This window comes from Penicillium samsonianum (assembly GCF_028829775.1).
Source record: "Penicillium samsonianum strain IBT 33392 chromosome Unknown utg000001l_segment0_segment0, whole genome shotgun sequence".
Taxonomy (NCBI): Eukaryota; Fungi; Ascomycota; class Eurotiomycetes; order Eurotiales; family Aspergillaceae; genus Penicillium; species Penicillium samsonianum.
The window spans coordinates 793,896-818,354 of record NW_026643259.1 but is presented as its reverse complement, the minus strand read 5'-3'; the positions used below and the strand labels follow the sequence as shown (position 1 = coordinate 818,354).

The following is a 24,459-nucleotide window of genomic DNA, read 5'->3' as shown; positions in this document are numbered from 1 at the left end:
GATGATGAAGTACAGCGGTTTTGAGATTGTTTCATTTCCGAGAATCAATGTCATTATAATGCTACACACACTGTCCAATCTGGTAATCCATGTCCAAGTTCATGAGTGCTGTGATAAAGCAAGCATATGATTCAGATACATTCATTGAAATCCATGAGGCGTGTGTTTTGTTTAACAGGGAGGACAAATTTTATCATGCGAATGATCGGCTAAAAGAAAAGCAAGAAAGTAAGAGAGGCAGGTGCCAAGGCATTTACGAGTGATTAGGCATCACGACGTGAGCCTTGGTGCTGATCGCATCCTCGCTCTTCCAAAGGCTGGTCACAGTCTTCTGCTGGGTATAGAATTGCAAGCCGGGCTTGCCGTAGAAAGTGTTGGCACCACCACCGGCAATACTCTTCTTGTTACCGGTGAAAGAGAACATGGGGAGAGGGACGGGAATGGGTACGTTGATACCGAGCTGGCCAGCCTCGCAGTCCTTCTGGAACCTAGAGGCGGTCGAGCCGGAGCGGGTGAAGATGGCAGCACCGTTGCCGTATTCGTTGGCGTTAATCACGTCGATGGCGTCGTCAAGGGTCTCGACGTTAAGGCACACGAGAACGGGACCGAAAATCTCCTCCTTGTAGCACCTCATATCGGTGGTGACATTGGTGATGATGGTTGGGCCAACCTGCGGAGACATAATTAGTTCGAGTTACACAGATGTAGAGTATTTTCTGTAGTGGGACTTACAAAGTTACCATTGGGGTAGTTCTTGGGCGTGAAGCCACGGCCATCCAGAAGAATAGTCGCACCCTCTTCCTCGGCGCTAGTAATCAAATCCTCAATACGCTTCTTGCTCTGGGGGCTGATCACAGGGCCCAGGTCAGCACCCTCCTCAAAGCCACCATTCACGATCAGGGCCTTGGCCCGCTCGGCGATCTCAGGCAGCCACTCCTTAGTCTCGCCAACCATAACGCAGGTGCTCAATGCCATACAGCGCTGGCCAGCAGCACCAAAGGCAGCACCGACAATGGCGTTAAGAGACTGGTTCTTGTTGGCGTCAGGCAGCACGGCGGCATGGTTCTTAGCACCCAGGTTGGCTTGCACGCGCTTGCCGTTGGCAGAGCCACGGGTGTAGATATATTCGCCAGCACGGTTGCTTCCAACAAAGCTGATAGCCTTGATAGCAGGCGCATCAAGAATGAAGTCCACAGTAGGGGCGGCGCCGTGGATGATGTTAATGACACCCGGTGGGAAACCGGCCTCCTTGGCAAGCTCCGCCAGGATCATCGCAGCACCGGGGTCCCGCTCGGATGGCTTCATGACCAAGCAGTTACCGGTCATGGTAGCGACAGGGATAGACCAAAGGGGAATCATGGCAGGGAAGTCTTGTTGACAATTAGCATCTATGTGGAGGGATTGAAAATATTGACATAAGCAACTTACTGAAGGGGCAGATAGCGGCCACGACACCGAGCGGCTCGCGGTAGCTTCTTGTCTCCATATCCTTGGCCACCTCCAAGACCTCGCCAGTCATTTGGGTGGTGATACCACAGGCGGTCTCGGCAACCTGAAGGCCACGGAGAACATCACCCTTGGCATCGGCGAAAGTCTTACCCTGCTCAAGGGTAATGGACGCGGCCAATCGGTCCCAGTGGGTACGGATGAGGCTAGTAAACTTGAAGATAATCTGCTGCCTGGCCATGATGCTGGTAGCTCTCCAAGCGGGGAAGGCCCTCTCGGCCGACTCCACAGCGGCCTTTAGCTCCGCATCTGTGCTCTGGGGCACACGGGTGACCAGGTTGTTGGTGGCAGGATCATGGAGGTCAATCCACTTGGATGCCTTAGATGACACAAACTCATTGTCAATGAAGTTAGCAGTGTCAACTGGGTTGGCAATCTTTTGGTGGCTTGTTGGGTATTCAGTAGCGGTGGAGACGGCTGAGGTTGTTGCGGGGACGAGCCGCTGGGCTGTTGCGTGCAAGCGGCGAGTGGCAGAGAGTGATGAAGATGGCACATATGCTCTGCGGGAGACCAAACTGGCGAGGGATGTGGTGGTGAGAGATCTGGTGGAAGAGGCAGCTCTGGCAGTTACCGACACCGTGCGGGGAACTGCGCGGAGAGCGGGGATAGAACGGGAAATCGACCGACAAGCAGCCATGATGAATTGGAGATGGGGAAAGACAGATGGAATTCAGAGACAGGGCAAGTCACGGACTAAGTAGAGAGACAAATGTAAAGATGATGGGTGAAAGGACCTCGGGAATCATCCATGGGATATACCTATGGTTACCCCAGGCCCGAGGGAAACCGCCTTAGTCAGAGAGCAGCATTCCCCACGTTGTACAAATGAACCCCCAGATAAGGTAACTCCTCGGCATTTTCAGCCAATCACAAGGTGGAAATCGATTCTCGAATCGCCGACACTAACTGGTGTTTAATCGCTGATAATTGTTTTTCGGGTCGTGTACTAGACATTGTAGGCAAGGGATCAAGTCAATTAGGAAGGTATTTCCCTTTTTGACCTGTACTTTATATTTTCATTACACCATTCGGGGCTAAAAAGTCATAGTTATGACACTAGTAAAAGGCACAAAGACAATTGTCTCCGAGGAAGAAATAAAGTGAAAACCGAGTAGAAATAATAGAGATAAACAGGAGTATACAAATCGGGCCTCCATTCAATATTCTTGATGAACCTTCTGACTACTACATCGGCCAAGACACACCAAGAAGGGGATCACTGCGGTAACTAAATTCAAATCTCTGCGCTGATTGGGTTTATGGGTAAAATTCTTTTCTGCGTATAATTGGTTTTCAATTATCGCATTTACTCGGCGGAGGATCGAGTGGTGCGCTTGGTGGCACCGCCCTTGCTGGTCTCAGCAGAGGAGGTGACAGCCTCTTCCTTCTTCTCCTTGGGAGCACCGGCAGGCTGCTTGCCCTTCTTCTCGGTCGGGGCGGCAGGGCTGCTGGCGCCAATGGCACCCACAACGATGAGGATCATGGTCAAGAGAAGCGCACCCAGGCCACCGGCCACCTCAGGGAGGGTCTTGGCAGCGTTGATGGGGTCCTCCTTGGCCAGCTCAACGAAGTGGTTGACCTTCTGACGGACGAAGGTGACAGGATCCTCCTGGAAGGTGACGGTAGTACCCTCCTCGTTGACCTCGGGCTTAGGCTTGGTAGCCTCCTCCTCGGCCTCCTCGATGGGGAACTTGACATCGAAGGTCTCCTGGCGGAGCTTCTCAGCATCCTCAACGGAGTGACCAATGTAGATGTTGTCAAACAGAATGTCATTCTGCATGGTCCAGATCTCAAAGCCAATAGCGCCCATGGGCTCAAGGTTGGAAGGAGTCTTGTCCTCAAAGAAGGCGGGGTTCTTGATCTTACGGGGGGCCCAGACACCCTTGTAGGCAGGGTTATCGATGAGAGGGGCTTCCCACTTGCCCTTGTACTCGGGGTTCTTGATCATAGGGCGGGTCCAAGTGCCACAGCCAGAGACATCGGCACACTTGGGGTTGGGGACAGTGGGAGCGAGCCAGTCTCCATCCTCCTCGTCATCCCAATCCTCGGGCTTCTCGGCCTCGGGATCGGGAATGCTGTCGGCCTCATCCTCCAGCCAGTCAGCGGGCTGGGTGGCCTCCTCGTCGAGAATTTCGAAGGGAGCGTCTTCATTCCAGTCGGCGGGCTTGGTGGCTTCGGGGTCGGCGATCTTAACCTCGTCGACCCAGTCGGCGGGCTTAGAGTCCTTGGGGTCATCAATCTCCTTCTCGGGGTTGACGGGAGGGTTGAAGTCCTCGAGGAGGCTGCCCTTCTTGGCAGAGTCGCCGTTGATCAGGATCTCAAAGGTCTGATCGGGGTTGACGATCAGGGTGTAGAGGGAGGTGACCTTGTTGGTACGGGCCACGGGAGGGGTCTTCAGGTGCTTCTCCTCGTACTCGCCGGTCTTAGGGTTCTTGTGACGGAAGATGAAGTGAACCTTGTTAGTGGCACCGCACTTGTCAGGGCCGAACATGATGACGTAGGGAGTGCCGTTGGAGAACTCCTCCTGGTGGAGTTTCTTGTTCTCCTGGAGAAGCTTAAGGTAGGCACCGCCGCAAACCAGGGAGTCTAACACAGGACAATTCCAGTCAGCACATAAGAACGCGAACAAATGTAGAAAGTCACGACTCACTCTGCGGCTTGACCTCGTACTGAACCACCAAGGTCTTGCCCTTGTTGTCAATCTTCTTGGGGAACTTGGCGGAGATGGCGTGGTGGGCAGCAGCGTTCTTTACGACCAGACCCTTGTCACCGTCGATACCCTTGAAGATGGAGGGCTCCTCGACTGCCCATTCACCGACGTAAGCCCACTCATCGTCGGACTTGTCATCCTTCTTCGCGTGGGAAGGTTTCCACCGAGACTCCCAATCGTCTGTGAATTGCTCCAGGAAAGGAGCTTTGAGGCTAGTGGGCTTTCAGGAGTTAGCAGAAGTTAACAGGAGATAGTGGAGAGGGTGTGTTTTTAGATGCATACAGTGAAGGCAGGCCTGTCAATGACAGTGGTATCCGCAGCCTCCTCCTCCGCATGGGCGTAGCCCATGAGGCTGGCGGAGGAGACCAGAGCCGATGTCAACGCAGTGTTAAAGCGCATATTGTAAACAACAATTAGAAGGAATGAAAGTGGAGCGCACAGCACCAAAGTGAAGAAAAGAGGAGATGGTTTTATAGAAAGGACAACATGGGGGGAAGGTCCAGGTGGCCTCTTCACTAAGCTCCCCAATCGGGACTAGGGCGTGTACACAAGGGTTTCGATCTTGTTCTACAGGACAACAATACAAATAATTAGTACTCTTAGCTGGCAGTTTATGTGATATTATTGTTTTTATTTACTGTTCATCTACCCTTAATAACAACTATAGGTATTTATAGATTTTTTGAATTATGCCTTTACGATACCAATGTTGTAGCTGCTTCTAGCTGCTCTAGTGCTGTGGCAACCTTTTGTCGTCCAAGCGACTTCCAATGTTCCATACTTTCTTCAGCTGATAAACCTGCCCTTCGACATCACCGTGACATGAACACCACTCCACAACAGATCCTTGATATTGAAGACGCTCTAGTGTCAGATGACAACCCGGCCCGTGATGACGGCACTCTCGACTATGAGCGCTGCGCCAGACTACACAATTACCTGGTCGCATATGGCTGGATGGCCCGCAACGGAAGAGATACGCCCGACCTTGATGCGCTAGCCAGTGAAAAGTGGTTTTTCCATGAAGCAAACGAGGAGGTCGAAGCTACTCGGGAGCGCCTTGTTGCGCCGCTTAACAAGTTTCTTGATTTAATCTATGATCCTAGGCCGCCCTTCTTCTACTGGGTTGACGGTCTTGTGATGGAGCTCAGCGACGAGTATTTTATTGATGATAACGAGATGGAGGAGGACAAGGAGCGATTTGTTTTAATTTATCGCACTATTGCGGATCTGGGCGGGCATAACCTCGGCGTTATCTATGACCAGCAGCTCAATCGGGCCTCATTCCCAATGACTACAGACAATATGGAAAGTGTGGAGCCTATTGACGAGCACGAGGAAATGTGGTTCCCGCTGGAGACTATTCTCACCCAATGGATCTATATGACTCGGATTGGTTTCCGTTCCTGGGCTTCCTGAAGAACTCCCTTCTGGTGATCCCCCGACGAATAGATCGCAATTTTATTTGTGGTCGTGGCTCCCTTACTGCGATGCCCAGATTGATAGCACTATAGCTGCGATAGAGCGCTACTCAGCTGCGGTCGAATCTCGAATGCCTCCTGACTCACTTCTGCCTATCTCTGCACCGCTCTTTACTAGTGCAGAACTGGACGCAGCGGCCGTGCCACAGGACTGTTTCATTCGCTCGCTCTTAACACGAGTTAAGACTCCGCGTTTCAAATTCGTTGCACCTGGGCTAGAGGTCCCGCATGATAAGGAGGCGTTTGCGAGGCGCCAGAGGTTTACTTACATACCTCATGAAGAGGATAGCATCCCAGGGGTCCTACTATTTGCAGCTCCAGACCGGTTGGTGGATCTCAACCTGGAGATTCGTCGCTTGTTCTCCACCGCACATGACAACGTGAGCATGAACGACAACGATCCTGTTCCCACTGGACTCTACAGTGAACCTGTGCGTCGAAAAGATTATGATATGGAGGAGGCGGGTTTCCGTCTCGTGCTTCCATTTGCACTACGGCCTGGTTTCTTCCAAGATGAGGACGGGGCTAGGATGAGTGATGGGAGACCAGTTCCCTCGGGCTCATTCACGGAACTCTTTCAACATGGTTACTTCCATCCGTTTGGGGGTGAACGGCGATCGCAGAGATTAGAGAGATTGTTTGAACGGTGGATAGTGCTGGTTGAAAGTGATTTATGGACAGTGGGTGAAGATGGCGTGGAGGGAGGGATCGATAAATTCGGAGATGCGGATAGGGGCGCCTGGAATGAATATTTGATCGCACCAAGCTGGTGAGATTTCTATTAGTCTTACATGTTTTTGTTGAAGATATAAAGCCACTATATATGTCATATTCCGCTAGGCTAAACGAGTAGCCTGTATATAGTACTTATCTTTCTTGCCTCCGTAGTGCCTGAATAATCACATGTATATTCCCAATGTTGCTCAGTATTTCAGGATGCTTATTTTACAGTCAAGGTAGGGAAATAAAGAGTACCTTGAAGAGAAGACTAAGCATACATACATAGACAGTGGGCAGTGGATGATTTCCCTTTTAATTGCACCCCGGTGTTCATGTTCGCTTGAACCAGGAGCATAAGCTGGCGGAACCCGAGGTCAATATAACCTTTGATACATAACCCCCATCCCGGTGACATGAAATGCCCTATGTGATGAAACGCCCACCAGGTACCTGCACATTCGAGCCGCCCTGTCACTCCCAACCCACCTATTGAATATTGCCTGAAAGCAGCAATAACAATGATTGTTTGATTTCTTATTCGATGGCTTATTTCAAACCAAGATTATAAAGTGTTAAGAGGGGCGGATTATAGGACGACACGCACTCCTAGAAAATCCACTGTTTACTACTATGACGCTAAGATTATCTACAAAAACGTCTGAGGTGGATAGAAAAGACAAGACTGTGTTATTTAGCCTACCTGGTTATCTATATTAATATTTTATATTATTAAAATTATGTTACTTAAGAATATACCAATTTTAGTGGAACTCTTGGTAGTAGAAATGTATAAAAAACAAAAATATTAAAAAAGCGAATACACGGGATAGGAATACTTATATAACTTGATGTATGAAAACTCTGGTAGAGGTAGGTACTTCGAGACCGTACCACACCACGAGGTTATATAGTGCTGTGGGAAAAATGATCAAGGATAGATATTATATCTCTATGTCTGCTGTGTTTACACTAAATGCTATAGATAGAGGTCTGGGATTATAAAGCCTCTTTACGCTTCCCGTGTTGATATAGGAGGTCTAAAGAATATAGAGACTAGTCACTGTTTAGGGATATTCGTGTTCAAATGCCCTAATATATCTTTCTAGTGCCCGTTGATATATCGCTTCCACCTCTTTGTATTTCCCTTAGCTAGCGAGCACTAATCCGAGGTCTAATAATTGATATATCCCTATAGCGCAATAGTTATATAGTAACCCCAATCGCGGTGATATGAAATGCCCTGTGTGATGAAACGCTCACCAGGTACCTGCACATTCGAACACCGTCACACCTAATCCATATATTGAATATTGCCTAAGAGTAGTAGAAATAATAACTATTCGATTGCTTATTTGATAGCTACTTTTAAGGAAAGATTATAAAGTGTTAGAGTGGCGGATTATAGGACAACACATACTACTAGAAAATCCGCTGTTTACTACTATGACGCCGAGATCATCTATAAAAACATCCGAGATGAATAGGAAAGATAATGTTGTATTATTTCGCCTACCTAGTTATTTCTATTAGATTTTTATATTATTATAATTATATTGTGTCAGAATATACTAATTTTGATAGAGTTCTTTGTAGTAGAAAGGTATATAAAATAAAAGTACTAATAAGGTAAATACGCGGGATAGGAATAATTATATAACTTGATATATGAATAATACTACCGCTGTTAAGTGGAATATCCGCCCCACAACCCTCTAGGGCTGTCCGTAAGTGGGATATGGCCTGCTGTAAGGAAATATAACTCTAGTAGAAATATATCGGGAACGTATTAAACTAGAAGGGTATAAAGCACTGTAGAAAAAATTACTAAGTATAGGCGGTCTGAAGTCCGCGCTGGTTCATATTTGGTCGCTCTGAAAACAAGTGCTACTTAGTTGTATCGTACTAGAAAACGCGTATCAGCCTTAGATCGAAGAAATAAAATGACAGGAAGGAGAAGGCAAGGAAAGAGTCAAATGGGTGGCGCAGTAGAATGCAGTGAACAGAACTTAGAATACGTGGTTGGTCCGTTCAACAAGATTCGAATCTGAGACATTTTCTGTGGGCTTCAAAGAACACAAAAACTTAATTGACAAGATTATACGTATGGTAAAACTTTCTTAAAGGTTAGACCTTCCTTATATCCAGGCACTAGACAAGATTAGTTAGAGTGGAACCATCTAACCTTGAAGGTTAAACTCCGAGTCAAATGACAAGGGGGCGCTCCCGTTCATTCAGGCAGGGGCTGATATATGAGACGTTCCATAGTAGATCTAACCTACTCCGTTCTGGGTTTCCCCTACAATTCTGGTTTCCACAGATATTAGTTTCTGTCGATTCTTTGTTTTCATCCTAGTTCACCCTACCAATGACAGCAGCATCCAAGATCGAAAAGGTTAACGTACAGAGGACTTTAGGTGAGCTGGTCACCTTAAGTATGCCAATAAGTTTTCTTTCCAAAATCGTACAAGATCAGGTCCCATGGCCCCAGTATGACTCAAAGAAATCCAGTCCTTCGGAGGAAATCGGGTGCAACTTGTTAACGTCACTTGGCGCTGGTACCTGTCCTTGTCAGCAAGTTCTCACCGACGTACCATTATATAGATATAAAAGTCCAATGTAAGCCTCATGTTATATTGTTATCCATGCTCTTGTTCAATACTGGATACTGGAGCCACCCATAATGCCACCCTCAACCCCCTCCGTCAACATTAATGTGTTGAAGCAAGCGTTCAACCACTTGAATGCACGAAACATCAACGGATGCCTCAGCCTAATGAGGCCGGATTTCATTATCAATATCGCCGATATGCCTTACCAAAAGCGTGGGCATAAAGCCTGGAGAAATCATGCTCAGATACTCTTCGCCGCCATTCCCGACGTCAAAGTCCACGTCGAGGACATCATCGCTGCAGAAGACAAAGTTGCGGTGCGGGTGCGAATCAAAGGCACGCATCAAGGCGAATTTCTCGGAAACCCTCCCACAGGCAAGACAATAGAATACATCAGTCATGAAATCTATCGGTTTGAAAACGGCGAACTGGCTGAAGAGTGGATTTGTTCCGACACCATGACTTTATTGAGGCAGGTTGGCGCCCTGTCCACAAATCGTCTTGTATCTATGTGGTTATCAGGGTATCGATTCTGGTTTGGGTTGGCTTCTGGAGTTGCTCTTGCTGGAGCTGTAATTTCTGGGGTTTACCGTGCATGACTTAAGTGAACTGGTGTTTAGGATTGGGGAAGCTTAGCTTTGTTGCTGATCTGTAACAGCCCCATATCCCAACACTAAGCACCCGCTTTTCATGGTGGCATAATTGATTACGCCAGTTTACCAAGATAAATGATCAATCATATTGATGATGCCAGGCATTTTATGTTATGACGATGAGGGCTATATACAAGAGGAGTGTTACACGTGGGAGGACTACCGTGTTGCATTTTATTAATGTATGTTAATGCTTATTGAGCAAGTCAGTGTGTTTATATAATGTCCAATGAGCGGATAAAGGCGCTTAAGCGCATTCTCAGCTCTACTTTAGTGAGCAAAAAGCGGCAGAGCCTAAGCACTATCCGCACGCGAGTTTCCACAGTCGTAGAGGAGCACGCCAAGCGACAGCCAGAGCAGCAAGCGGGTCGAAGATTTGTAGACATACCTATCGGACAGTTGCAATTTCGATAAGTCCTAGGTCGCAGCACATTTTAGTATCAAGCGCGGGCGAAGCTGTAGAAGCAAGAAAATAAAAAGAAACAGCTTTAAAGATACCATGTGGTAACGTAAAGCGCAACGATATAGAAGGACAATTACAGGTTATATAGAAGTAAAACATATCAAGGCCAATCACGGGACGTTTCAAAGGGCTACATCCAAGTGCGAACAGGACAGGAGGAATTAGCAGGTAAACGGCAAATTAGAGCAGGACGTTGGAATAAGAGAGGATGTAGGGGCGGGAAGAGCCCAATGAAAACAGACATTTTCATAAATACGATGTAGAAGAAGCTACCGACACAATATGTCAAACACGCCATAATAGAGGCAGTTAGTACACGACCAATGAGAAAAGGGCGTGGCAAAAAGCACCACCGTATATAGAAAAAGCAACATTTTTTTGCGGACGCACCCGCGGCCGTGTTTACTATAGCCCCTTTCTCTCACTACGTTCGTTTCAGGGCATTTCTCTACTGAATGAGTCATCTTAAAGTACAATAAAATCCTGTAAGCCAGTTAGCTGTTGATGGGATGAGCTATAGTAGAAAAGCCCTATAAAGAGAGAAGATCCGAGGAATAGAATTTCTGTGATTAGTCTCCAATACAGAGTAACCTACATTTATACCATAGACTCCTACTATTCACTCTAAACCTATCTACTGTTGATGAAAGGATCAAATAATCAATGGAACACCATGATAGTCGAGCGGGATTGAGCCTTCGGGAGAAGTAGAATTGTGATAACAAATCTCCACGACTGTCTCCCCTGGGAACTCGGGGGAAACCTCTGGTTATATACCCAAGACCCTCGAGGTCTGGCTGCCATACAGAAAAAGAGCAAAGAAGAACACACCGCTATACTCCTTCTTCCCTTGTGTTTCCAAGACGCTCCGATGCTACCTCCCGTAGCCCAGGCTAGGATCTCCGTTTGCCATGTCATTCTTTTTTTTTTTTTTTTTTTTGGAAGTTGAGCAGGCGTTGCCGCGGACAGATAGAACGTCGATCAGTTTTCCATCAACATTTTGGATGGAAGCACTAATTCCTGCAGATCAAGGCACTCATGCACTCATTCCTTGTCGGCGCATCCGTCTGCAATATCTTACCCCAAATACCTAGAGCACCCTAACAAATCTTGCCAGTCTTGGAATTGGTGTACAATTCCGCACCTGCCACAGCACTTTTACGTCCAGTGCAACTTGTCCATCCGTTCATAGTAGCTGGCTTCCGTCTCCCCATCTTCCTTTAATGTGTCGACAGCCTTCGAGCAAAGTTTAGGGTGACATATACCGATAGCATTAGTTGGCGGTTGGTCATAGTGGACGGTGGACTCGTTGTTACCCCTATAGTGGTCGCAGATCCGACAGTTGCCAACTGCCGTATACAGTCCTAGTTGGAGTAACAGCCAAGATCGTCGCGGGAATCAGCCCGCTTCATAAGTATATTGTCCAGGTCGTAGGTCACCAACCAATCGCCGGCGGGCTCAGGCTCAGGCAGTTTGAGCTCTGGGTTGTGCCTATTCATTCCCTTTGCAAACAGCACCCTAGCATAGGCGGGGTCAAACACGAATGTCGTTTCGCCGGTCACATGGTTTTTTATTTCTGCCGTAGCAAAAACCTCGTCTATAGCGATATACTCGTCCGGTTTCGGCACAGATGCTTTCTCGATTTGTTCCTTCACATGCTTTGCAGTCTCAGTATCGAGCTGGGTGTTGAAGTATAACTGGTTTCGGCCGGCCGCTGCCACGTATAGAGTATCCGGCGCCACAACCTGGAGGCCAAGTTCTATTTCGATAACCTTTGGTACGTAGCTGCCCCGATATTCCTCTTGGAAGGTTGGCGAGCCCTCGCATGGTCGGAACGGATTCAGAAGCATAGTGATCAATACTAGAAAGAGCATTGAAGTATAGGCACAGGTTGACTATGTATTCTGCTTCATATGTCTGTGTGCGTTTCTGCGTAAGTTGTTTCTCTTAAATAACCTGTCGAGGACTTAGCAGTCAGAGGCATGTGGTAGAGAATACTGTTGAGTTGAGGGAAGTTACCGTATGATCTTGCCCAGTTATCTGTAGCTCTTATTAGCTCGAATATGTGGTTATATCATGTTGTCGTCTCATCATTGGTTCAACTGACAGGGTTCCCCTCTTTAAATGTACATCCCGAGGTCAGTTTTAGCGCATGGGCTGTGTGCAGGCCCAGTCACAAGGGGACGATTGGATCCTGAACTTTCGATCTGAGATAACTGACTTGGTATTTGACCAATGAACATATGATATGAGCGGTAGCCACTTTCTGGCGGGAGTTACAAATTGCTACGGAGTACTGGTATGGGCATTGTATTCGTATCAAAAGCACGATAGCTAAGTTAACTAGTTAGTTCAGCCTCATTAATAAGCTCCTTGGGAGCAACCTTAATTGCAAGATGTTGTGAGCGTTTGAGCTAAACCACAAGATCCCAGCCACGGTTACAGTAGTTCCAGGTCCACATGCCGCATCTCCACGATTACACTTTTCGTTCCTGGGAGATATGAGTGTTCTGAGAGGCGTGGCTTCTTTAAAATGAATGGTCAATACCAACGATAGCCATAATCGACTCTAGATACAAGCCGTAGCGGGAGGAAGCAACTACTTTTATTAAACGTCACTGGGGCTATTACGAAAGGGAGACCGACCAAGGCTTTGATGTCTTCCTCGAAAGGTGTATTAACGTGGTCGGTGTAAAAGAAGAGAGTGCTAAAGGCCATTTTCGTCATATAGGCTTGAATATAGAGGTATTGGATGATCAAAGCCGAGAACCTTGATGTGTGAAGAAGTAGAGCGCGTTGTGAATTGTAGGAAAATATTTGCGCTGCATACATAAAGTCAAGCAAAAAGAAAACTAAAAACGGTGAGATGACTCATGATCTTATTTCCCCTCTTCTCTAAGTTGCTGCTTTCTGCACAGTGTTGTATTTTGACCAATACAGCTATTAGTAGAAAGGGCCTGTTTGTCGACATGTCGACCGATGACGGTTTCCAAACATGGGAGCTTTCTATGATGAACTTGCAATGTTGCCTGGGACATCGAAACCCGCTAAATGCTTCTGTAGACACCAGCATAGCCCCCAAATCTGCTGTCGGGGCCTCTATCGTGCCTGGGAGGGGTAGCATAACAATATGCCAAGGATTAAAACACTCAGAGCGAACCAAACTACACAACAGCTATATTCCTCCCCAAACCTCTTTTTTCTAATTTATGTCGCAGTCCATTTTGGACCTACTAAACAGGCTGGAAAGAAAAGAATCAATATCTCTATTCTTCCTTCACCTCATGTAAATGCTGAGCAAGTACTTGACAAGGCCAGCCTCCTTCGAGATTCAACCTTTCGAATCGCTTAAATCCTTGAGACTCATAGTATTGGACCAATCTGCCGTCACCACCTGCATAGCAATCCACCCGTAGTAATGAGACTCCAGCCCCGTTGGCGAGACCACGTGCATGTTCCAAAAGGTGTTTGCCAATCTCGTTACCAGCCCATTGTCGATCCGTGACCAATAATCGCACGTAAAGCTCAGGTTCAGAGACAGGTGTCACATAAGGCATCCTCTCTCCAACAGCAAGTGCTCCTATGATGGACCCTGAAGCTTCTCCGTTCACAATTTTGGTGAGTATATTGGAAGGTTGGTTTTGGTCCATTGGCGTGCCGTCAGCAAGCTTGATAGCGAGCCAGAGGCCAAGGCCGGTTGTTGCAAATTCCTTGAGTTGTTCAATGCGTCGTGGATACTCTGAAAATGGTCCTGTTCCCCACTGCCCAGTTCTGTCACGAGATACCAGCCATTTGACTGCGGTATCTAGGAGATGGAGGACTGCCGGAACGTCGTCAACTGTTCCCCGCACGATAGCAATGTCGTGAAATCCATTATGAATAGTACTTTCGAGATTTTTAGTAAATACCGGTGAATGGGCTTCCACATTTGTTCTTGGTTGTTGATATTGTCCCCTCCTCGTCTACCTCTTCTTCGGTGGATTGGCCCTTCAAACAATAGTACTCACTTTGATGCCATTTATCCAATAGTCAGGATTGATATGAAGAGGTAGTTGTCGAATAGCCTCAATACACTGAACCGATTCAAAGATTTCGGGGACATCCAAACAAGGCATCAGCCTACTCTTATACCAATATTTTACTTCACTGCGCTAAGATAGGGAAGAGCGTCTCTTAATCTATTTCACTTTCGGGCCATGTGTCTAAATCCCATTGGCTGCCTACATGTTTCGGGCAGTAGCGTGCGGAGGTCGGCCATAGTGTAAATAACTTAGGTACTGAGCACCAATAAAGAGCGATCATCTTAATGTCCTATACAGGATGGATCAAAATCAGTTTCACCACTTTGCTCTCATAGAATCTTTCTCCAACCATATTCCGAAACACGCTAATCCAGCTCAGGCTTAGCTTGGTTTTAAATATTGAATCGTATTTGAAAGTCAGTCTCACGTGAGAGAAAGTTGCATAAAGTACTTCAATGTTGTAATACTCCGACAGAATACGTCATCGACTCCGACCACCTACCTACAACATAGATGGCTATTTCAGAGATCTTGGTATCAATCGAGACATGTTAGTCTACTTAACATGAAGTAACTCAACATGGAGTAACACATTCGACCTTTTGCATTTGTCGCTTGTCCGCTCTTTTCTGATTCTTTTTATCCTAGATGACGACACTTGCAAATAGAAGCGAGCCATGGTCTTACCCCAAGCCGACCGTTGGCTACAGTGGCTGGAAGAGACGGTCTTTAGACCTGTAAGGCTGACTGACGGGGATGTCACGTATCGCCACCATCTTGTAATTTGATTGATATAATTGGGCGGACGTATGCGCGATGTTCATGCTTTTTGATGTTCAACATGTGTACATCGCACCAGTCTTCCATCACAATCGAATCTGCCTCGCCCATAAGACACTCTCCATGGATAGCTCAGCACAATACAACCGACGTTCACCAGAAACAACTGAGGCCTGGATCCTTGGAAGTGGAACTGCATCTCTAGCATCAGCAGTCTACCTGATAAAGAAGGCTCATTTACGTCCTTCTGCTGTGCACATTCTCGATGAACACTTATCCTTGCAGCAAACATTGCATGATCAAGGTAGTACGCATGCAGGATACGATCAGTTTGCAGGGTGTCTCCCTGCTCCTGTTGGATCGGCGTTGACAGAGCTTCTCGATATGATTCCATCCGCAGTGACAGAAGGCCGCTCTTATCTCCATGACCTCCGAGCAGAGGAGGAACAAAATCTCATGAACAGAACAGGGGCCACCTGTTTTATCGCTCAAAATAAAGGAGGTTTCAAACACCTGCCCACGAAGTCGCTGAATATTGGGTGGAACCACAGAATACATTTAATGCGTCTTCTTATGAAAAGGGAGAAAAGCCTGCAAAAAAAGGAGATACGTATTTTTTTCCGAGAAAGCTTCTTTCGGAGTACATTTTGGACGATATGGTCGACACAGTGAGTAATTGCACGACCCAACGCATTGATTTCCCGATTTAACTACTGGTATGCGAATCTTACAGATTCGGTTTTCAGCCCTGGCACAGCGCCGCAGAATTCAGGCGTGCTGTTAGGCAATATTTATCCGGCTTCCACAGATTAAATATTTTGAGCTGCTTGGATCTCACAGGCTATTATCAATTCGAGTCGATAAATCTTCCTATATATTTCTTTCTCCGGAGTCAGGGCGTGGATTTTCAGTTCGATACCAAAATACGGAATATCGAAAGCACGGTCAACCAAAATCGTCGTACAATCAGTCGGCTCGCCGTTACTCAGAACGGACTTGATTTCAAAAAGGCTATAGGACCTAGCGACATCGTCATTTGTACACCGGGCTCGACTGTGTCGGGATCTAAAGTTGGAACAAATGATCTCCCGCCAGCTTGCCATTCAATTGAAGCAGGAGACCACCTCGACGCAAACTGGGCACTATGGCTAGAAGCTGGGAACAAATACGCCGATCTTGGCAACCCTTATACTTTCTGCACACGCAAATCTGAATCCATGTTAGAATCCTTCACTATTACAACCGAGGACATTGGATTTGTTGAATATGTTAAGTCTTTATCGCAATGCACATCTCAGGCTGGTGCAATCATTCTTATGATGGATAGTAACTGGGGCTTGAGGCTTTGTCTCCCTGTCCAACCTGTGTTTGCTCACCAGTCGCATGACGTCTATGTCCTCTGGGGCTTTGCGCTCTTTCCCGAAAAGGAAGGTGAGCATGTCAAAAGGAACATGCTTGTTTGTTCCGGTGCCGAAATCATGTCCGAGATCCTGTATTATCTGAATCCCCCTGGCGAGGTGGCCACGGAAGCCCTTCAGCATTCTATTACCATACCACGCGTGATGCCGAGGATGAGCTCGGCATTATTGGCTAGATCTTTCAAAGATCGCCCTTGCAGTACCCCAGAATCAGTCGCCAATCTCGGCCTAGTTGGGCCTTTTGTCGAGACTCCATGGCGGACTTGTGTGGACACAAGCTACGGTGTGCACGTGGCAGCTGCGGCTGTATCGCGTCTTATGGGCCTTGAAGATTGGCCCGAGGAACCCTCGGCCCCGTCAATCTTGAGGGTTTTAGTTACTCTGCTGTGGAAGTGATACTGACACCATGATCGAGGTGTCGTCCGACTTTACCCTTCCTTTACCGGGGGTCTTTCCTTCTATCAACTTCTCTTACTTACCCTTCAGGGTCGTCGGGCAGTAAGCACTAGGAGTCAAGGCTACGTCCTCTTCTGTGTCACATGAAAGGACTTTCTTATTCACCGTGTCTTTCTATTCTATTGTATACTGGATGCAGCTTGCCGGAAGCTCGTTACTTGAAATTCTGCCATGCCATTCGGATATATGCAGCAGTATTGGAGTTTGCGGTTACTATTGTGACAGGACTTCCAGATCGTTCTCGGAGTGATAGTTGGTGGAAGGGCTAAGTCCACAGCTTGACGCGGGCGTGAGACCGTAGTATCCTAGAGTGGGGGCGTATTACGAACCTTGATTTCTAGAGTCGAGGTTATACGGCTAAAATCCACGGTCATTAGGATACGAATTAGCAGTCATCGTGCTCGTTTCAAGGCTCTGGCAGATCTAACGTTAGCATGATCACGACTAGTCAGTTTAGCAGATGCTAGGCCCCTAGGTAGAAGGCCAAGCCTAGTATAAGAAGTAAAGAAACATGACCCACTAGTACTATCGCTATATAACTCGCTCGTTCGTAGTGGTCACTCTAGAGGGTAAGTGGTTAGTAGGACGGGGATTCGGATTCCTGCCACGTCTCCAACGAGCAGGCATTCACTTATTTGGCTTGTTTGCTAGATCAAACGTTCTAGAAACCCCAGAGACCTTACGAGTCAAATATAGAAGCTATTTTAAGCTGTTATTTACTACTATACTGGAATACTGCCAAGAAAGGGTTTCAGGGGCCGATTAACCGTAATATGTATAGCGTGTTTCGAAAGAGGGTTTGAGAAAGAATCTCTGTGAGGAAATGGTGAAACTGATTTCGATCCATCCTGTAAATCCCTAGTTAACCGTGTCAAGCGCTTAACACCATACCTGGTGTAGTCCTGGAGGTGCGCCCCACCAAACGTAAGCTCATCACCAAACGCCAGATCTAGAAATTAGGTACCTTTTATATGACTTGCCCATATGGAGGGTACTTAGGCACCTCGCAGGCACCATCATAAAATTCCTCAACCCCCAAACTAGCTAAATTAATAGAAAGGGTACGAATATATAGTATAAGTCTAGCTTAATTGATTTAATGGTGGTTTTAATTCTCGATATCTAATATAGAAGAAGAATAATAATTTAAATGACACTACATAAAGGTTATATGTATATACTAACAGGTGCCGCATACGCGGCCGACTACTCTTGTATGTAGTACTTTTAAATATTTTAAATCTCTCAAGTGTTTTATTTTTGTTATTATTTAATTAAATATAAGAGCTATTTCAATTAGCAATTAGCAATTAGAGATTATTAATTTATTGTATCGTATAGTTGAGGTATAATAAATGGCGTGCTGAATATAAATTGTCCCGTGCAGATCTCCCCAATTACTCTTTTCCCCCCGCTCAAACGTCCATTGGTTACTCGGCACTTCCGGTGCAAACCCTCATATCTCACCTGGACAATAACAAAATTGGTTGCAAGCTTAGGTCCTCTCCCCAAATTTGGAATTATCTACCTTAACCTACGCTAATCCGTACTAATCTGTCGCAGCCCATCATGTGCCCCGCAGACCAAACCGTCGCAACGAACAATGACCACTTGGTCCAGTCCGAGGACCCCGAACACCCCGCCAACCTTATCCCCGAGCTCTGTCGCAAATTCTACAACTGGGGATGGGTTACTGGCACCGGAGGTGGTGTAAGCTTATACTTGCAAGGGAAAAAAATTGCAACGGTGCCCCGCTGATGGAAAATTAGACCTCGATCCGCCAAGGCGAACACATCTTTATCGCCCCGTCTGGAGTCCAGAAGGAATTGATCCAGCCTCACAACATCTTCGTGCTCCAATGGCCCACCCCCAAATACCCTGCCTCGGACCGCAACTACATCCGCAAGCCCCTCAAGCTCAACCCCTCCGCCTGTACCCCACTATTCCTGACTGCCTTTGAGCATGGTGCTGGCTGCTGCATCCACACTCACTCACAATGGGCGGTTCTAATCACCCTGTTGGTGGAGCGGGAGAAGGGCCCTGATGCTTGCTTCGAGATCAGCAACATTGAGCAGATCAAGGGCATTCCCCGCGGTAAAGGAAAGGGCATGCTCGGGTTCTTCGATACTTTGAAGATTCCCATTATTGAAAACACCGCCTTCGAAGAGGACCTCACCAGTGGTTTGGAGGCAGCCATGAACAAGTACCCGGACACATACGCGGTGCTTGTCCGGAGACACGGAATGTAAGTGATAGCAACCTCACTTCAGGTGATACTGATGTGTATACTAATATCAGTTCCTCCTGCAGTTACGTCTGGGGTGATAACACTGCCAAGGCGAAGACTCAGTGTGAGAGTCTGGATTACATCTTCCAGCTGGCTGTGGAAATGCACAAGCTGGGCCTCCCGTGGGTCAAATAGATACTGCGCAGTTTCTAATGACCTGTTTTATGCTGATGGTGATTTGAGCTGGGAAAATCGTGGATATATTACCCCGACATGAAGAAGCTCCAATTGAAATGATGTGACGTATTGTGACATGGGACATTTAGAACAAGCTAGCCAGGGGCTGGGCAGAGATAACCGGGTAGTGGCTTGCAATGAGTGGACTGGTCTCGTCATGAACATTAATAAATAGCAAGCAGTGCCAATGGCAAAGTAGTTGAACAAGTCAAGACGAAAACACCATGGGGTGGACTCCAGGACTCTAGATCCCGTGAGTGACTAAGGATGCGGATCGGCCTCCACTCCAACCAGCTCCCTCTCCAACTCCATACCGCACCTTCTAAACTCCGACTGAACCAACATTAATATTAATTCGTTGATTCATATTCTCGCTGTTATCCCCTTCCTTTCGCTTCGATCTCATACCGGTAACAATGGATCTCGACTCTGGAGATTCTCCGTGGGGCGGTAGGCAGTCATGATACCACAGCTCTTTGAATCGCGGTCTGATTTATGATGCAGATGAGCCTTCACAGTTCAAGCCCAGCGATGGCTCCTCCAAACCCGGCACTCAGGCAGCTGGTATGTTTAATTTGTCCTGTTCGCTCTTTCCACGACCCCTCACTAAGCGCACTCTACCATACAGCAGCTGCGCAAACCCCCGCGTCAGACAGCTCGCCCGCTGTCCGCGTACCAGGAAGAAGAGGCCCACGAGGGACACGAAAGATCAGCGCACAAGCCACTAAACTCGAATCCGTCGATGATTCCGTCGACCCTCTCGGTCCATTGGGAGAAGCGCCCGCCGAGGCCACCCCAACACCCACAGATGAGGCACCAGCACCGCCCCAGAAGGAGCCGTTCGCCGGACGTGGCGTACGAGCACTCTCCTCTACCTCCCAGGCACCCGGTGGAGTGGGGGCAGCGGACTTGGCCAATGTGGAAGAGGAGAGCGCGGTCTTCCGAGGACCCCCTCCCGTGCAACCGCCGGTGCAAGCGGATGGACCGAAAAGACAGACGCAGCCTAGCATGAGTGTGGAGCGGGCTGCGAAGCCGACTTTCCAGATCTATGTCGGAGATCCGCACAAAGTGGGAGACCTGACAAGCAGTCACATTGTTTATCAAGTTTCGACGAAGGTAATTGCACTACACGGACGTGAGGCCTACAGATTGGAAAGAAGAAGCTGACATCAATTGGTATGGCTAGACAACATCCAAGGCCTATCGCCATCCCGAGTTCACTGTCAGCCGTCGATACCGGGATTTCCTCTGGCTCTACAACTCCCTGCACGGCAGTAACCCGGGAGTGGTTGTTGCGCCTCCGCCCGAGAAGCAAGCAGTTGGCCGGTTTGATACTAACTTCGTAGAGTCGAGGAGAGCTGCTTTGGAACGAATGCTTAACAAAATTGCCGGCCATCCTATTCTTCAACATGATGGCGATCTGAAAATCTTCCTGGAAAGTGAAGCTTTCACCGTTGATGTTAAGAATAAGGAAAATCGAGAGCCTGATATTGGCCCAAGCAAGGGAATGCTGAGCTCCTTCGGTATTTCCGTTGGTGGAGGAACCAAATTTGTGGAACACGACGATGTAAGTGAATCGTTTCTGTTATGTCGGTCTCACCTGCTCACATGTAGATAGTGGTTCCACGACCGAAAAGTCTACTTGGATGCATTGGAGAACCAGCTGAAGGCTCTACTGAAATCAATGGACACTGTGGTTCTACAACGAAAGGGACTGGCCGAGGCCGCAGGCGACTTTTCGAGCTCATTGCATGCCTTATCTGCTGTCGAGCTGTCTCCCGCCCTCTCCTATCCACTGGAAGGCTTGTCAGAACTCCAATTGCGCATTCGGGAACTTTATGACCGACAGGCGCAGCAGGATGTTCTGACGCTTGGAATCACGATCGATGAATATATCCGTTTAATTGGAAGTGTCAAGATGGCTTTCACGCAGCGGCAAAAGGCCTTCCACACCTGGCATGCAGCAGAGTCCGACCTACAGAAGCGCAAGAATAACCAAGACAAGCTACTCCGCCAGGGAAAGACTCAGCAAGACCGCTTGAACCAAATCAACGCCGACGTCGCAGATGCAGAGCGCAAAGTGCACCAAACACGGCTGCTCTTCGAGGATATGGGCCGGCTTATGCGGAACGAGCTACAACGGTTTGAGAAGGAGAAGGTAGAGGACTTCAAGTCTGGAGTAGAAACCTTCCTTGAAAGTGCAGTTGAAGCCCAGAAAGAGGTAAGTTCTTGCCAACTCTTGCGGGTTTATTTCATCCAGCTAACCCTAGCTACAGTTGATCGAACTCTGGGAGACATTCCTTCTGCGTCTAGACGCTGGCGAGGAAGGACTTCCGTATTATGTACCCCCCGAGGCGAGCGATGCACCCGCTCCGGCAGAGCCCACAGAGCCGGGCCCGGAAACGGGACTACTGGCCGCGGAGGATGACGCCTAATATCCCTCCTCTGCCGGGTGTTTGTTCACAACCTCGAAACTAGCGCCGATTTACCTCGCCGGTTTGTATTCATTATGGGACAGCCCTTTCGCGATGTTTGTTTATGCTATGCTGCAACTGATGATGATCCTCAGCAAGCTGAGAAGCTTTGTGTTTTCCTTCTATTTCCGCTTCACTCCGAATACCACTGTTCGCGTATTGTAGCAAATAAATTCATTATCCACCCTACTCAATTATACTGTCCCGAATAATAGAAGTATGTCTTCCTCTGGCCCTAGACCGATACCTGCCGCAGACCACTCCTATCAAGCAGCGGAATATCAATGAGCAGCATGGACCAGGCTGTATCGCAGGTCATCGACTCTCACCGATCTCAGGAGATTTGGAGAAAGAAATGCTTTCAACTCCCATGGCATCAGCATAGACCTGAAATATATGTAGCATGGATGAGAGAAAAGATGAATTCTTGGTATAATACAGCAGGCTCATACCAGACATATGTATATTGTACAAGATCAAAAACACAAAAGAAAGGAAACAAAAAAAGCAAAAGAAGATCCCAACTCCCATCCAAGCGGCGGCTCAAACCAGAACAACCTGATTCAATCCGGGAAATCCAAAGCCCTCTATTTCTTTCCACCGAACTTGGGAGCCTTCTTCTCAGGCGGGGGCGGCGCCTCATTCTGTCCGAAAGCACTAATCAAATCAAGCAAGTTATCCTCCTCTTCCTGCTCCTCCTTAGCCTGAGCCTGAGCCTCCTTCTCAGCCTGCTTAGCAGCAACAGGGTCCTTAGCCGCCTCTTCTGCAGCAGCAGGCGCACTGGCATCAAAGCTGCGACCGAATCTAGCACGGAAAGCCGCGAGACGACCGGCCTCGTCTTCCTCGACGTTCATCAGCTTACTGCTGGACGGGTTCCAGAGGAGGGAGTTGCGCGTGTCGCGCGTGCTGCGGTAGATCGGGGCCGGCGAGGTCGTGCGGTGCGTGAAGGTGCTGCCGTCCGAGAGGGTGATGAGCTGTGTGAAGGTGTAGGGGCGCTTGGGGCGGCGGAGGAGAGTTGCGTGTCGGCATTGCGAGCAGACGAAGGTTGTGCCGCTCGATTGCGTGGGGAGTCTTGTAGGGAGGATGGTGGTTGTTGAGTTGGTGATTGTGGCCGCGGTGCGGCGGAGGGAGGTGTGCATTGACATGTTGGGTGGGTTGTTTCGGCAATGCCGATGTAAATAATAATGGGGATTGGAGGGGTGGGCGGAGGTTGACGGGGCCGCAATGCTATCGGGGATGTTGCGGAGGTTGTGAAGTTGATGCTATAGCAGAGAAATTATCGCGGGTTATGTAAGCGGGTCTGTTCTTTTCGGGATTTTCATAACTTCGGAGTTTCGCATGACTTCATACTGCCCCATGTTTCTGTGAGTCTCTCTCTTTTACTGGAGATTTAGACATGAATTGGCAGAGTCTAGATATTTGTGATTTTGTGCCCTGCGTGATCCCCTGAGTGCCTCACAAAGCTCCGTCAATTTCAGGCCGGCGGGATGAAGCTCGCCTTTCCAGTCGTGCATGGGACTGCTCGGACAGGACTCGGAGGTAGGTTGCCATGATGTATTTCCAAGTGCCTCTTTCAAGTGTACTAACGGGAACCGTTAGAACTATTATGCATTAAGAACTATACACCCTTGTTCCTGGGAACATCTCTCTCCCTCCGAAACTCTCCGCCTGTACCATATAACCAATACCGATCACGATACGATCAACGACGATATATCAGCAATGCCACAGCCCCCTTAAAAGAAAATGACTGCACAGGGAAGGTCAATACCCCATCCCATGCAGACAACGTACCGCAACCGCCAACACTCTCGACATCTATATCCGACCAAGTCCGCCTCCTCATGCGTCGAGTCCCCTACCCCGTCGCAATCATAACAGCAACCGATCCCTCCGGTCCAGAAAACACAACCTCCTTCCGCGGCATGACCGTCTCCTCCTTTAGCACCGTCACTCTCACCCCACACCCTGTGATCTCGTTCAACGTACGCCGCCCATCGGAGACCTTGAATGCTTTGCTTGCTTCGCGCCGGTTTCTGGTTCATTTGCTTGCACCGGGTCCGGCGACTGCTACTCTGGCCAGGGATTTCTCGAGGGGGAATGTCACCCTCGCTACTATGTTGAGAGGACATGGGGAGTTTGAGTTCGCGGCTTTGCCTACTGAGAACGAGGAGGGGCGTCCTCAAAGACCGCTTCCTATTCTTAAGCGGAGGGCCGAAGCAGCAGCTGCGAATGATGGTGTTGAATTTCCTTTCGTTTTCGAATGTACCCTACATCCGCAGAAGATTGATGTGCATGATCACTCGATTGTGCTGGGTACTGTTGTTCGGGCGATCGAGGGCTCTGGGGCTGTTTCGGTGCAGGGACCGGATGGCAAGGTCTTGGATGAACATTCACCTGAGCGGCTTTGTCTAACGTATGCAAATACTAAATTTTGGAAGATGGGAGGTGAACTTTAAGCTGGCACAGTTGTCTGGCATGTCTAGTTTCATCTGAGCCATAGATGAAGAATGCTTCATCGCCTATGCCTTCCGGAGAAGCACTGTATATATACTTGGGAATACGGCGTTTGGGCTGTATATAGACTTTTAATTAGACATATGGTATCACAGCCAATTTCAACAGCCTATCATTTACATGATCCTACAGTAGGTATGGAGAGATGAAGATGAGAAATGCAAGATGAGAAATGCTTTCATGATA

At 48.1% G+C, this 24,459-nt stretch overlaps 12 protein-coding genes across 12 annotated transcripts; 7 read left to right on the top strand and 5 right to left on the bottom strand.

Annotated features, from left to right (window-relative positions):
* Window positions 1-253: 253 nt before the first annotated feature.
* Window positions 254-2,143, bottom strand: N7471_000328 (CoA-acylating methylmalonate-semialdehyde dehydrogenase; the record flags this gene model as incomplete). Its single annotated transcript, XM_057273049.1, has 3 exons — window positions 254-670; window positions 733-1,370; window positions 1,429-2,143. 3 exons carry the CDS (start codon window positions 2,141-2,143, stop codon window positions 254-256), a joined length of 1,770 nt encoding a protein of 589 aa, XP_057141228.1.
* A 435-nt stretch (window positions 2,144-2,578) lies between these two features.
* clxA (calnexin) lies at window positions 2,579-4,677 on the bottom strand. Its single transcript, XM_057273048.1, has 3 exons — window positions 4,499-4,677; window positions 4,157-4,436; window positions 2,579-4,092 (listed from the first exon to the last, which is right to left on the bottom strand). Exons 1-3 carry the CDS (start codon window positions 4,613-4,615, stop codon window positions 2,813-2,815), a joined length of 1,677 nt encoding a protein of 558 aa, XP_057141227.1. The 5' UTR covers window positions 4,616-4,677; the 3' UTR covers window positions 2,579-2,812.
* A 361-nt stretch (window positions 4,678-5,038) lies between these two features.
* N7471_000326 (uncharacterized protein) lies at window positions 5,039-5,635 on the top strand (the record flags this gene model as incomplete). The annotated part of the gene is made up of 1 exon (XM_057273047.1): window positions 5,039-5,635. One exon carries the CDS (start codon window positions 5,039-5,041, stop codon window positions 5,633-5,635), a length of 597 nt encoding a protein of 198 aa, XP_057141226.1.
* A 133-nt stretch (window positions 5,636-5,768) lies between these two features.
* Window positions 5,769-6,470, top strand: N7471_000325 (uncharacterized protein; the record flags this gene model as incomplete). The annotated part of the gene is made up of 1 exon (XM_057273046.1): window positions 5,769-6,470. The coding sequence occupies one exon, from the start codon at window positions 5,769-5,771 to the stop codon at window positions 6,468-6,470; it is 702 nt and encodes a 233-aa protein (XP_057141225.1).
* A 2,627-nt stretch (window positions 6,471-9,097) lies between these two features.
* Window positions 9,098-9,625, top strand: N7471_000324 (ester cyclase; the record flags this gene model as incomplete). The annotated part of the gene is made up of 1 exon (XM_057273045.1): window positions 9,098-9,625. The coding sequence occupies one exon, from the start codon at window positions 9,098-9,100 to the stop codon at window positions 9,623-9,625; it is 528 nt and encodes a 175-aa protein (XP_057141224.1).
* A 276-nt stretch (window positions 9,626-9,901) lies between these two features.
* N7471_000323 (uncharacterized protein) lies at window positions 9,902-10,093 on the top strand (the record flags this gene model as incomplete). Its single annotated transcript, XM_057273044.1, has 1 exon — window positions 9,902-10,093. The coding sequence occupies one exon, from the start codon at window positions 9,902-9,904 to the stop codon at window positions 10,091-10,093; it is 192 nt and encodes a 63-aa protein (XP_057141223.1).
* A 1,207-nt stretch (window positions 10,094-11,300) lies between these two features.
* Window positions 11,301-11,992, bottom strand: N7471_000322 (uncharacterized protein; the record flags this gene model as incomplete). The annotated part of the gene is made up of 2 exons (XM_057273043.1): window positions 11,301-11,491; window positions 11,521-11,992. The coding sequence occupies 2 exons, from the start codon at window positions 11,990-11,992 to the stop codon at window positions 11,301-11,303; spliced, it is 663 nt and encodes a 220-aa protein (XP_057141222.1).
* Window positions 11,993-13,369: 1,377 nt separating this feature from the next.
* N7471_000321 (Acyl-CoA N-acyltransferase) lies at window positions 13,370-14,262 on the bottom strand. The gene is made up of 2 exons (XM_057273042.1): window positions 14,150-14,262; window positions 13,370-14,027 (listed from the first exon to the last, which is right to left on the bottom strand). Exons 1-2 carry the CDS (start codon window positions 14,158-14,160, stop codon window positions 13,409-13,411), a joined length of 630 nt encoding a protein of 209 aa, XP_057141221.1. The 5' UTR covers window positions 14,161-14,262; the 3' UTR covers window positions 13,370-13,408.
* A 4,125-nt stretch (window positions 14,263-18,387) lies between these two features.
* Window positions 18,388-19,240, top strand: mde1 (methylthioribulose 1-phosphate dehydratase MDE1; the record flags this gene model as incomplete). Its single annotated transcript, XM_057273041.1, has 3 exons — window positions 18,388-18,528; window positions 18,588-19,063; window positions 19,129-19,240. 3 exons carry the CDS (start codon window positions 18,388-18,390, stop codon window positions 19,238-19,240), a joined length of 729 nt encoding a protein of 242 aa, XP_057141220.1.
* A 458-nt stretch (window positions 19,241-19,698) lies between these two features.
* On the top strand, window positions 19,699-21,717 carry N7471_000319 (sorting nexin 1; the record flags this gene model as incomplete). Its single annotated transcript, XM_057273040.1, has 6 exons — window positions 19,699-19,732; window positions 19,787-19,846; window positions 19,911-20,398; window positions 20,469-20,849; window positions 20,901-21,503; window positions 21,559-21,717. 6 exons carry the CDS (start codon window positions 19,699-19,701, stop codon window positions 21,715-21,717), a joined length of 1,725 nt encoding a protein of 574 aa, XP_057141219.1.
* A 626-nt stretch (window positions 21,718-22,343) lies between these two features.
* Window positions 22,344-22,901, bottom strand: N7471_000318 (mitochondrial 54S ribosomal protein bL31m; the record flags this gene model as incomplete). Its single annotated transcript, XM_057273039.1, has 1 exon — window positions 22,344-22,901. One exon carries the CDS (start codon window positions 22,899-22,901, stop codon window positions 22,344-22,346), a length of 558 nt encoding a protein of 185 aa, XP_057141218.1.
* A 342-nt stretch (window positions 22,902-23,243) lies between these two features.
* Window positions 23,244-24,215, top strand: N7471_000317 (flavin reductase family protein; the record flags this gene model as incomplete). Its single annotated transcript, XM_057273038.1, has 2 exons — window positions 23,244-23,295; window positions 23,356-24,215. 2 exons carry the CDS (start codon window positions 23,244-23,246, stop codon window positions 24,213-24,215), a joined length of 912 nt encoding a protein of 303 aa, XP_057141217.1.
* Window positions 24,216-24,459: the final 244 nt, after the last annotated feature.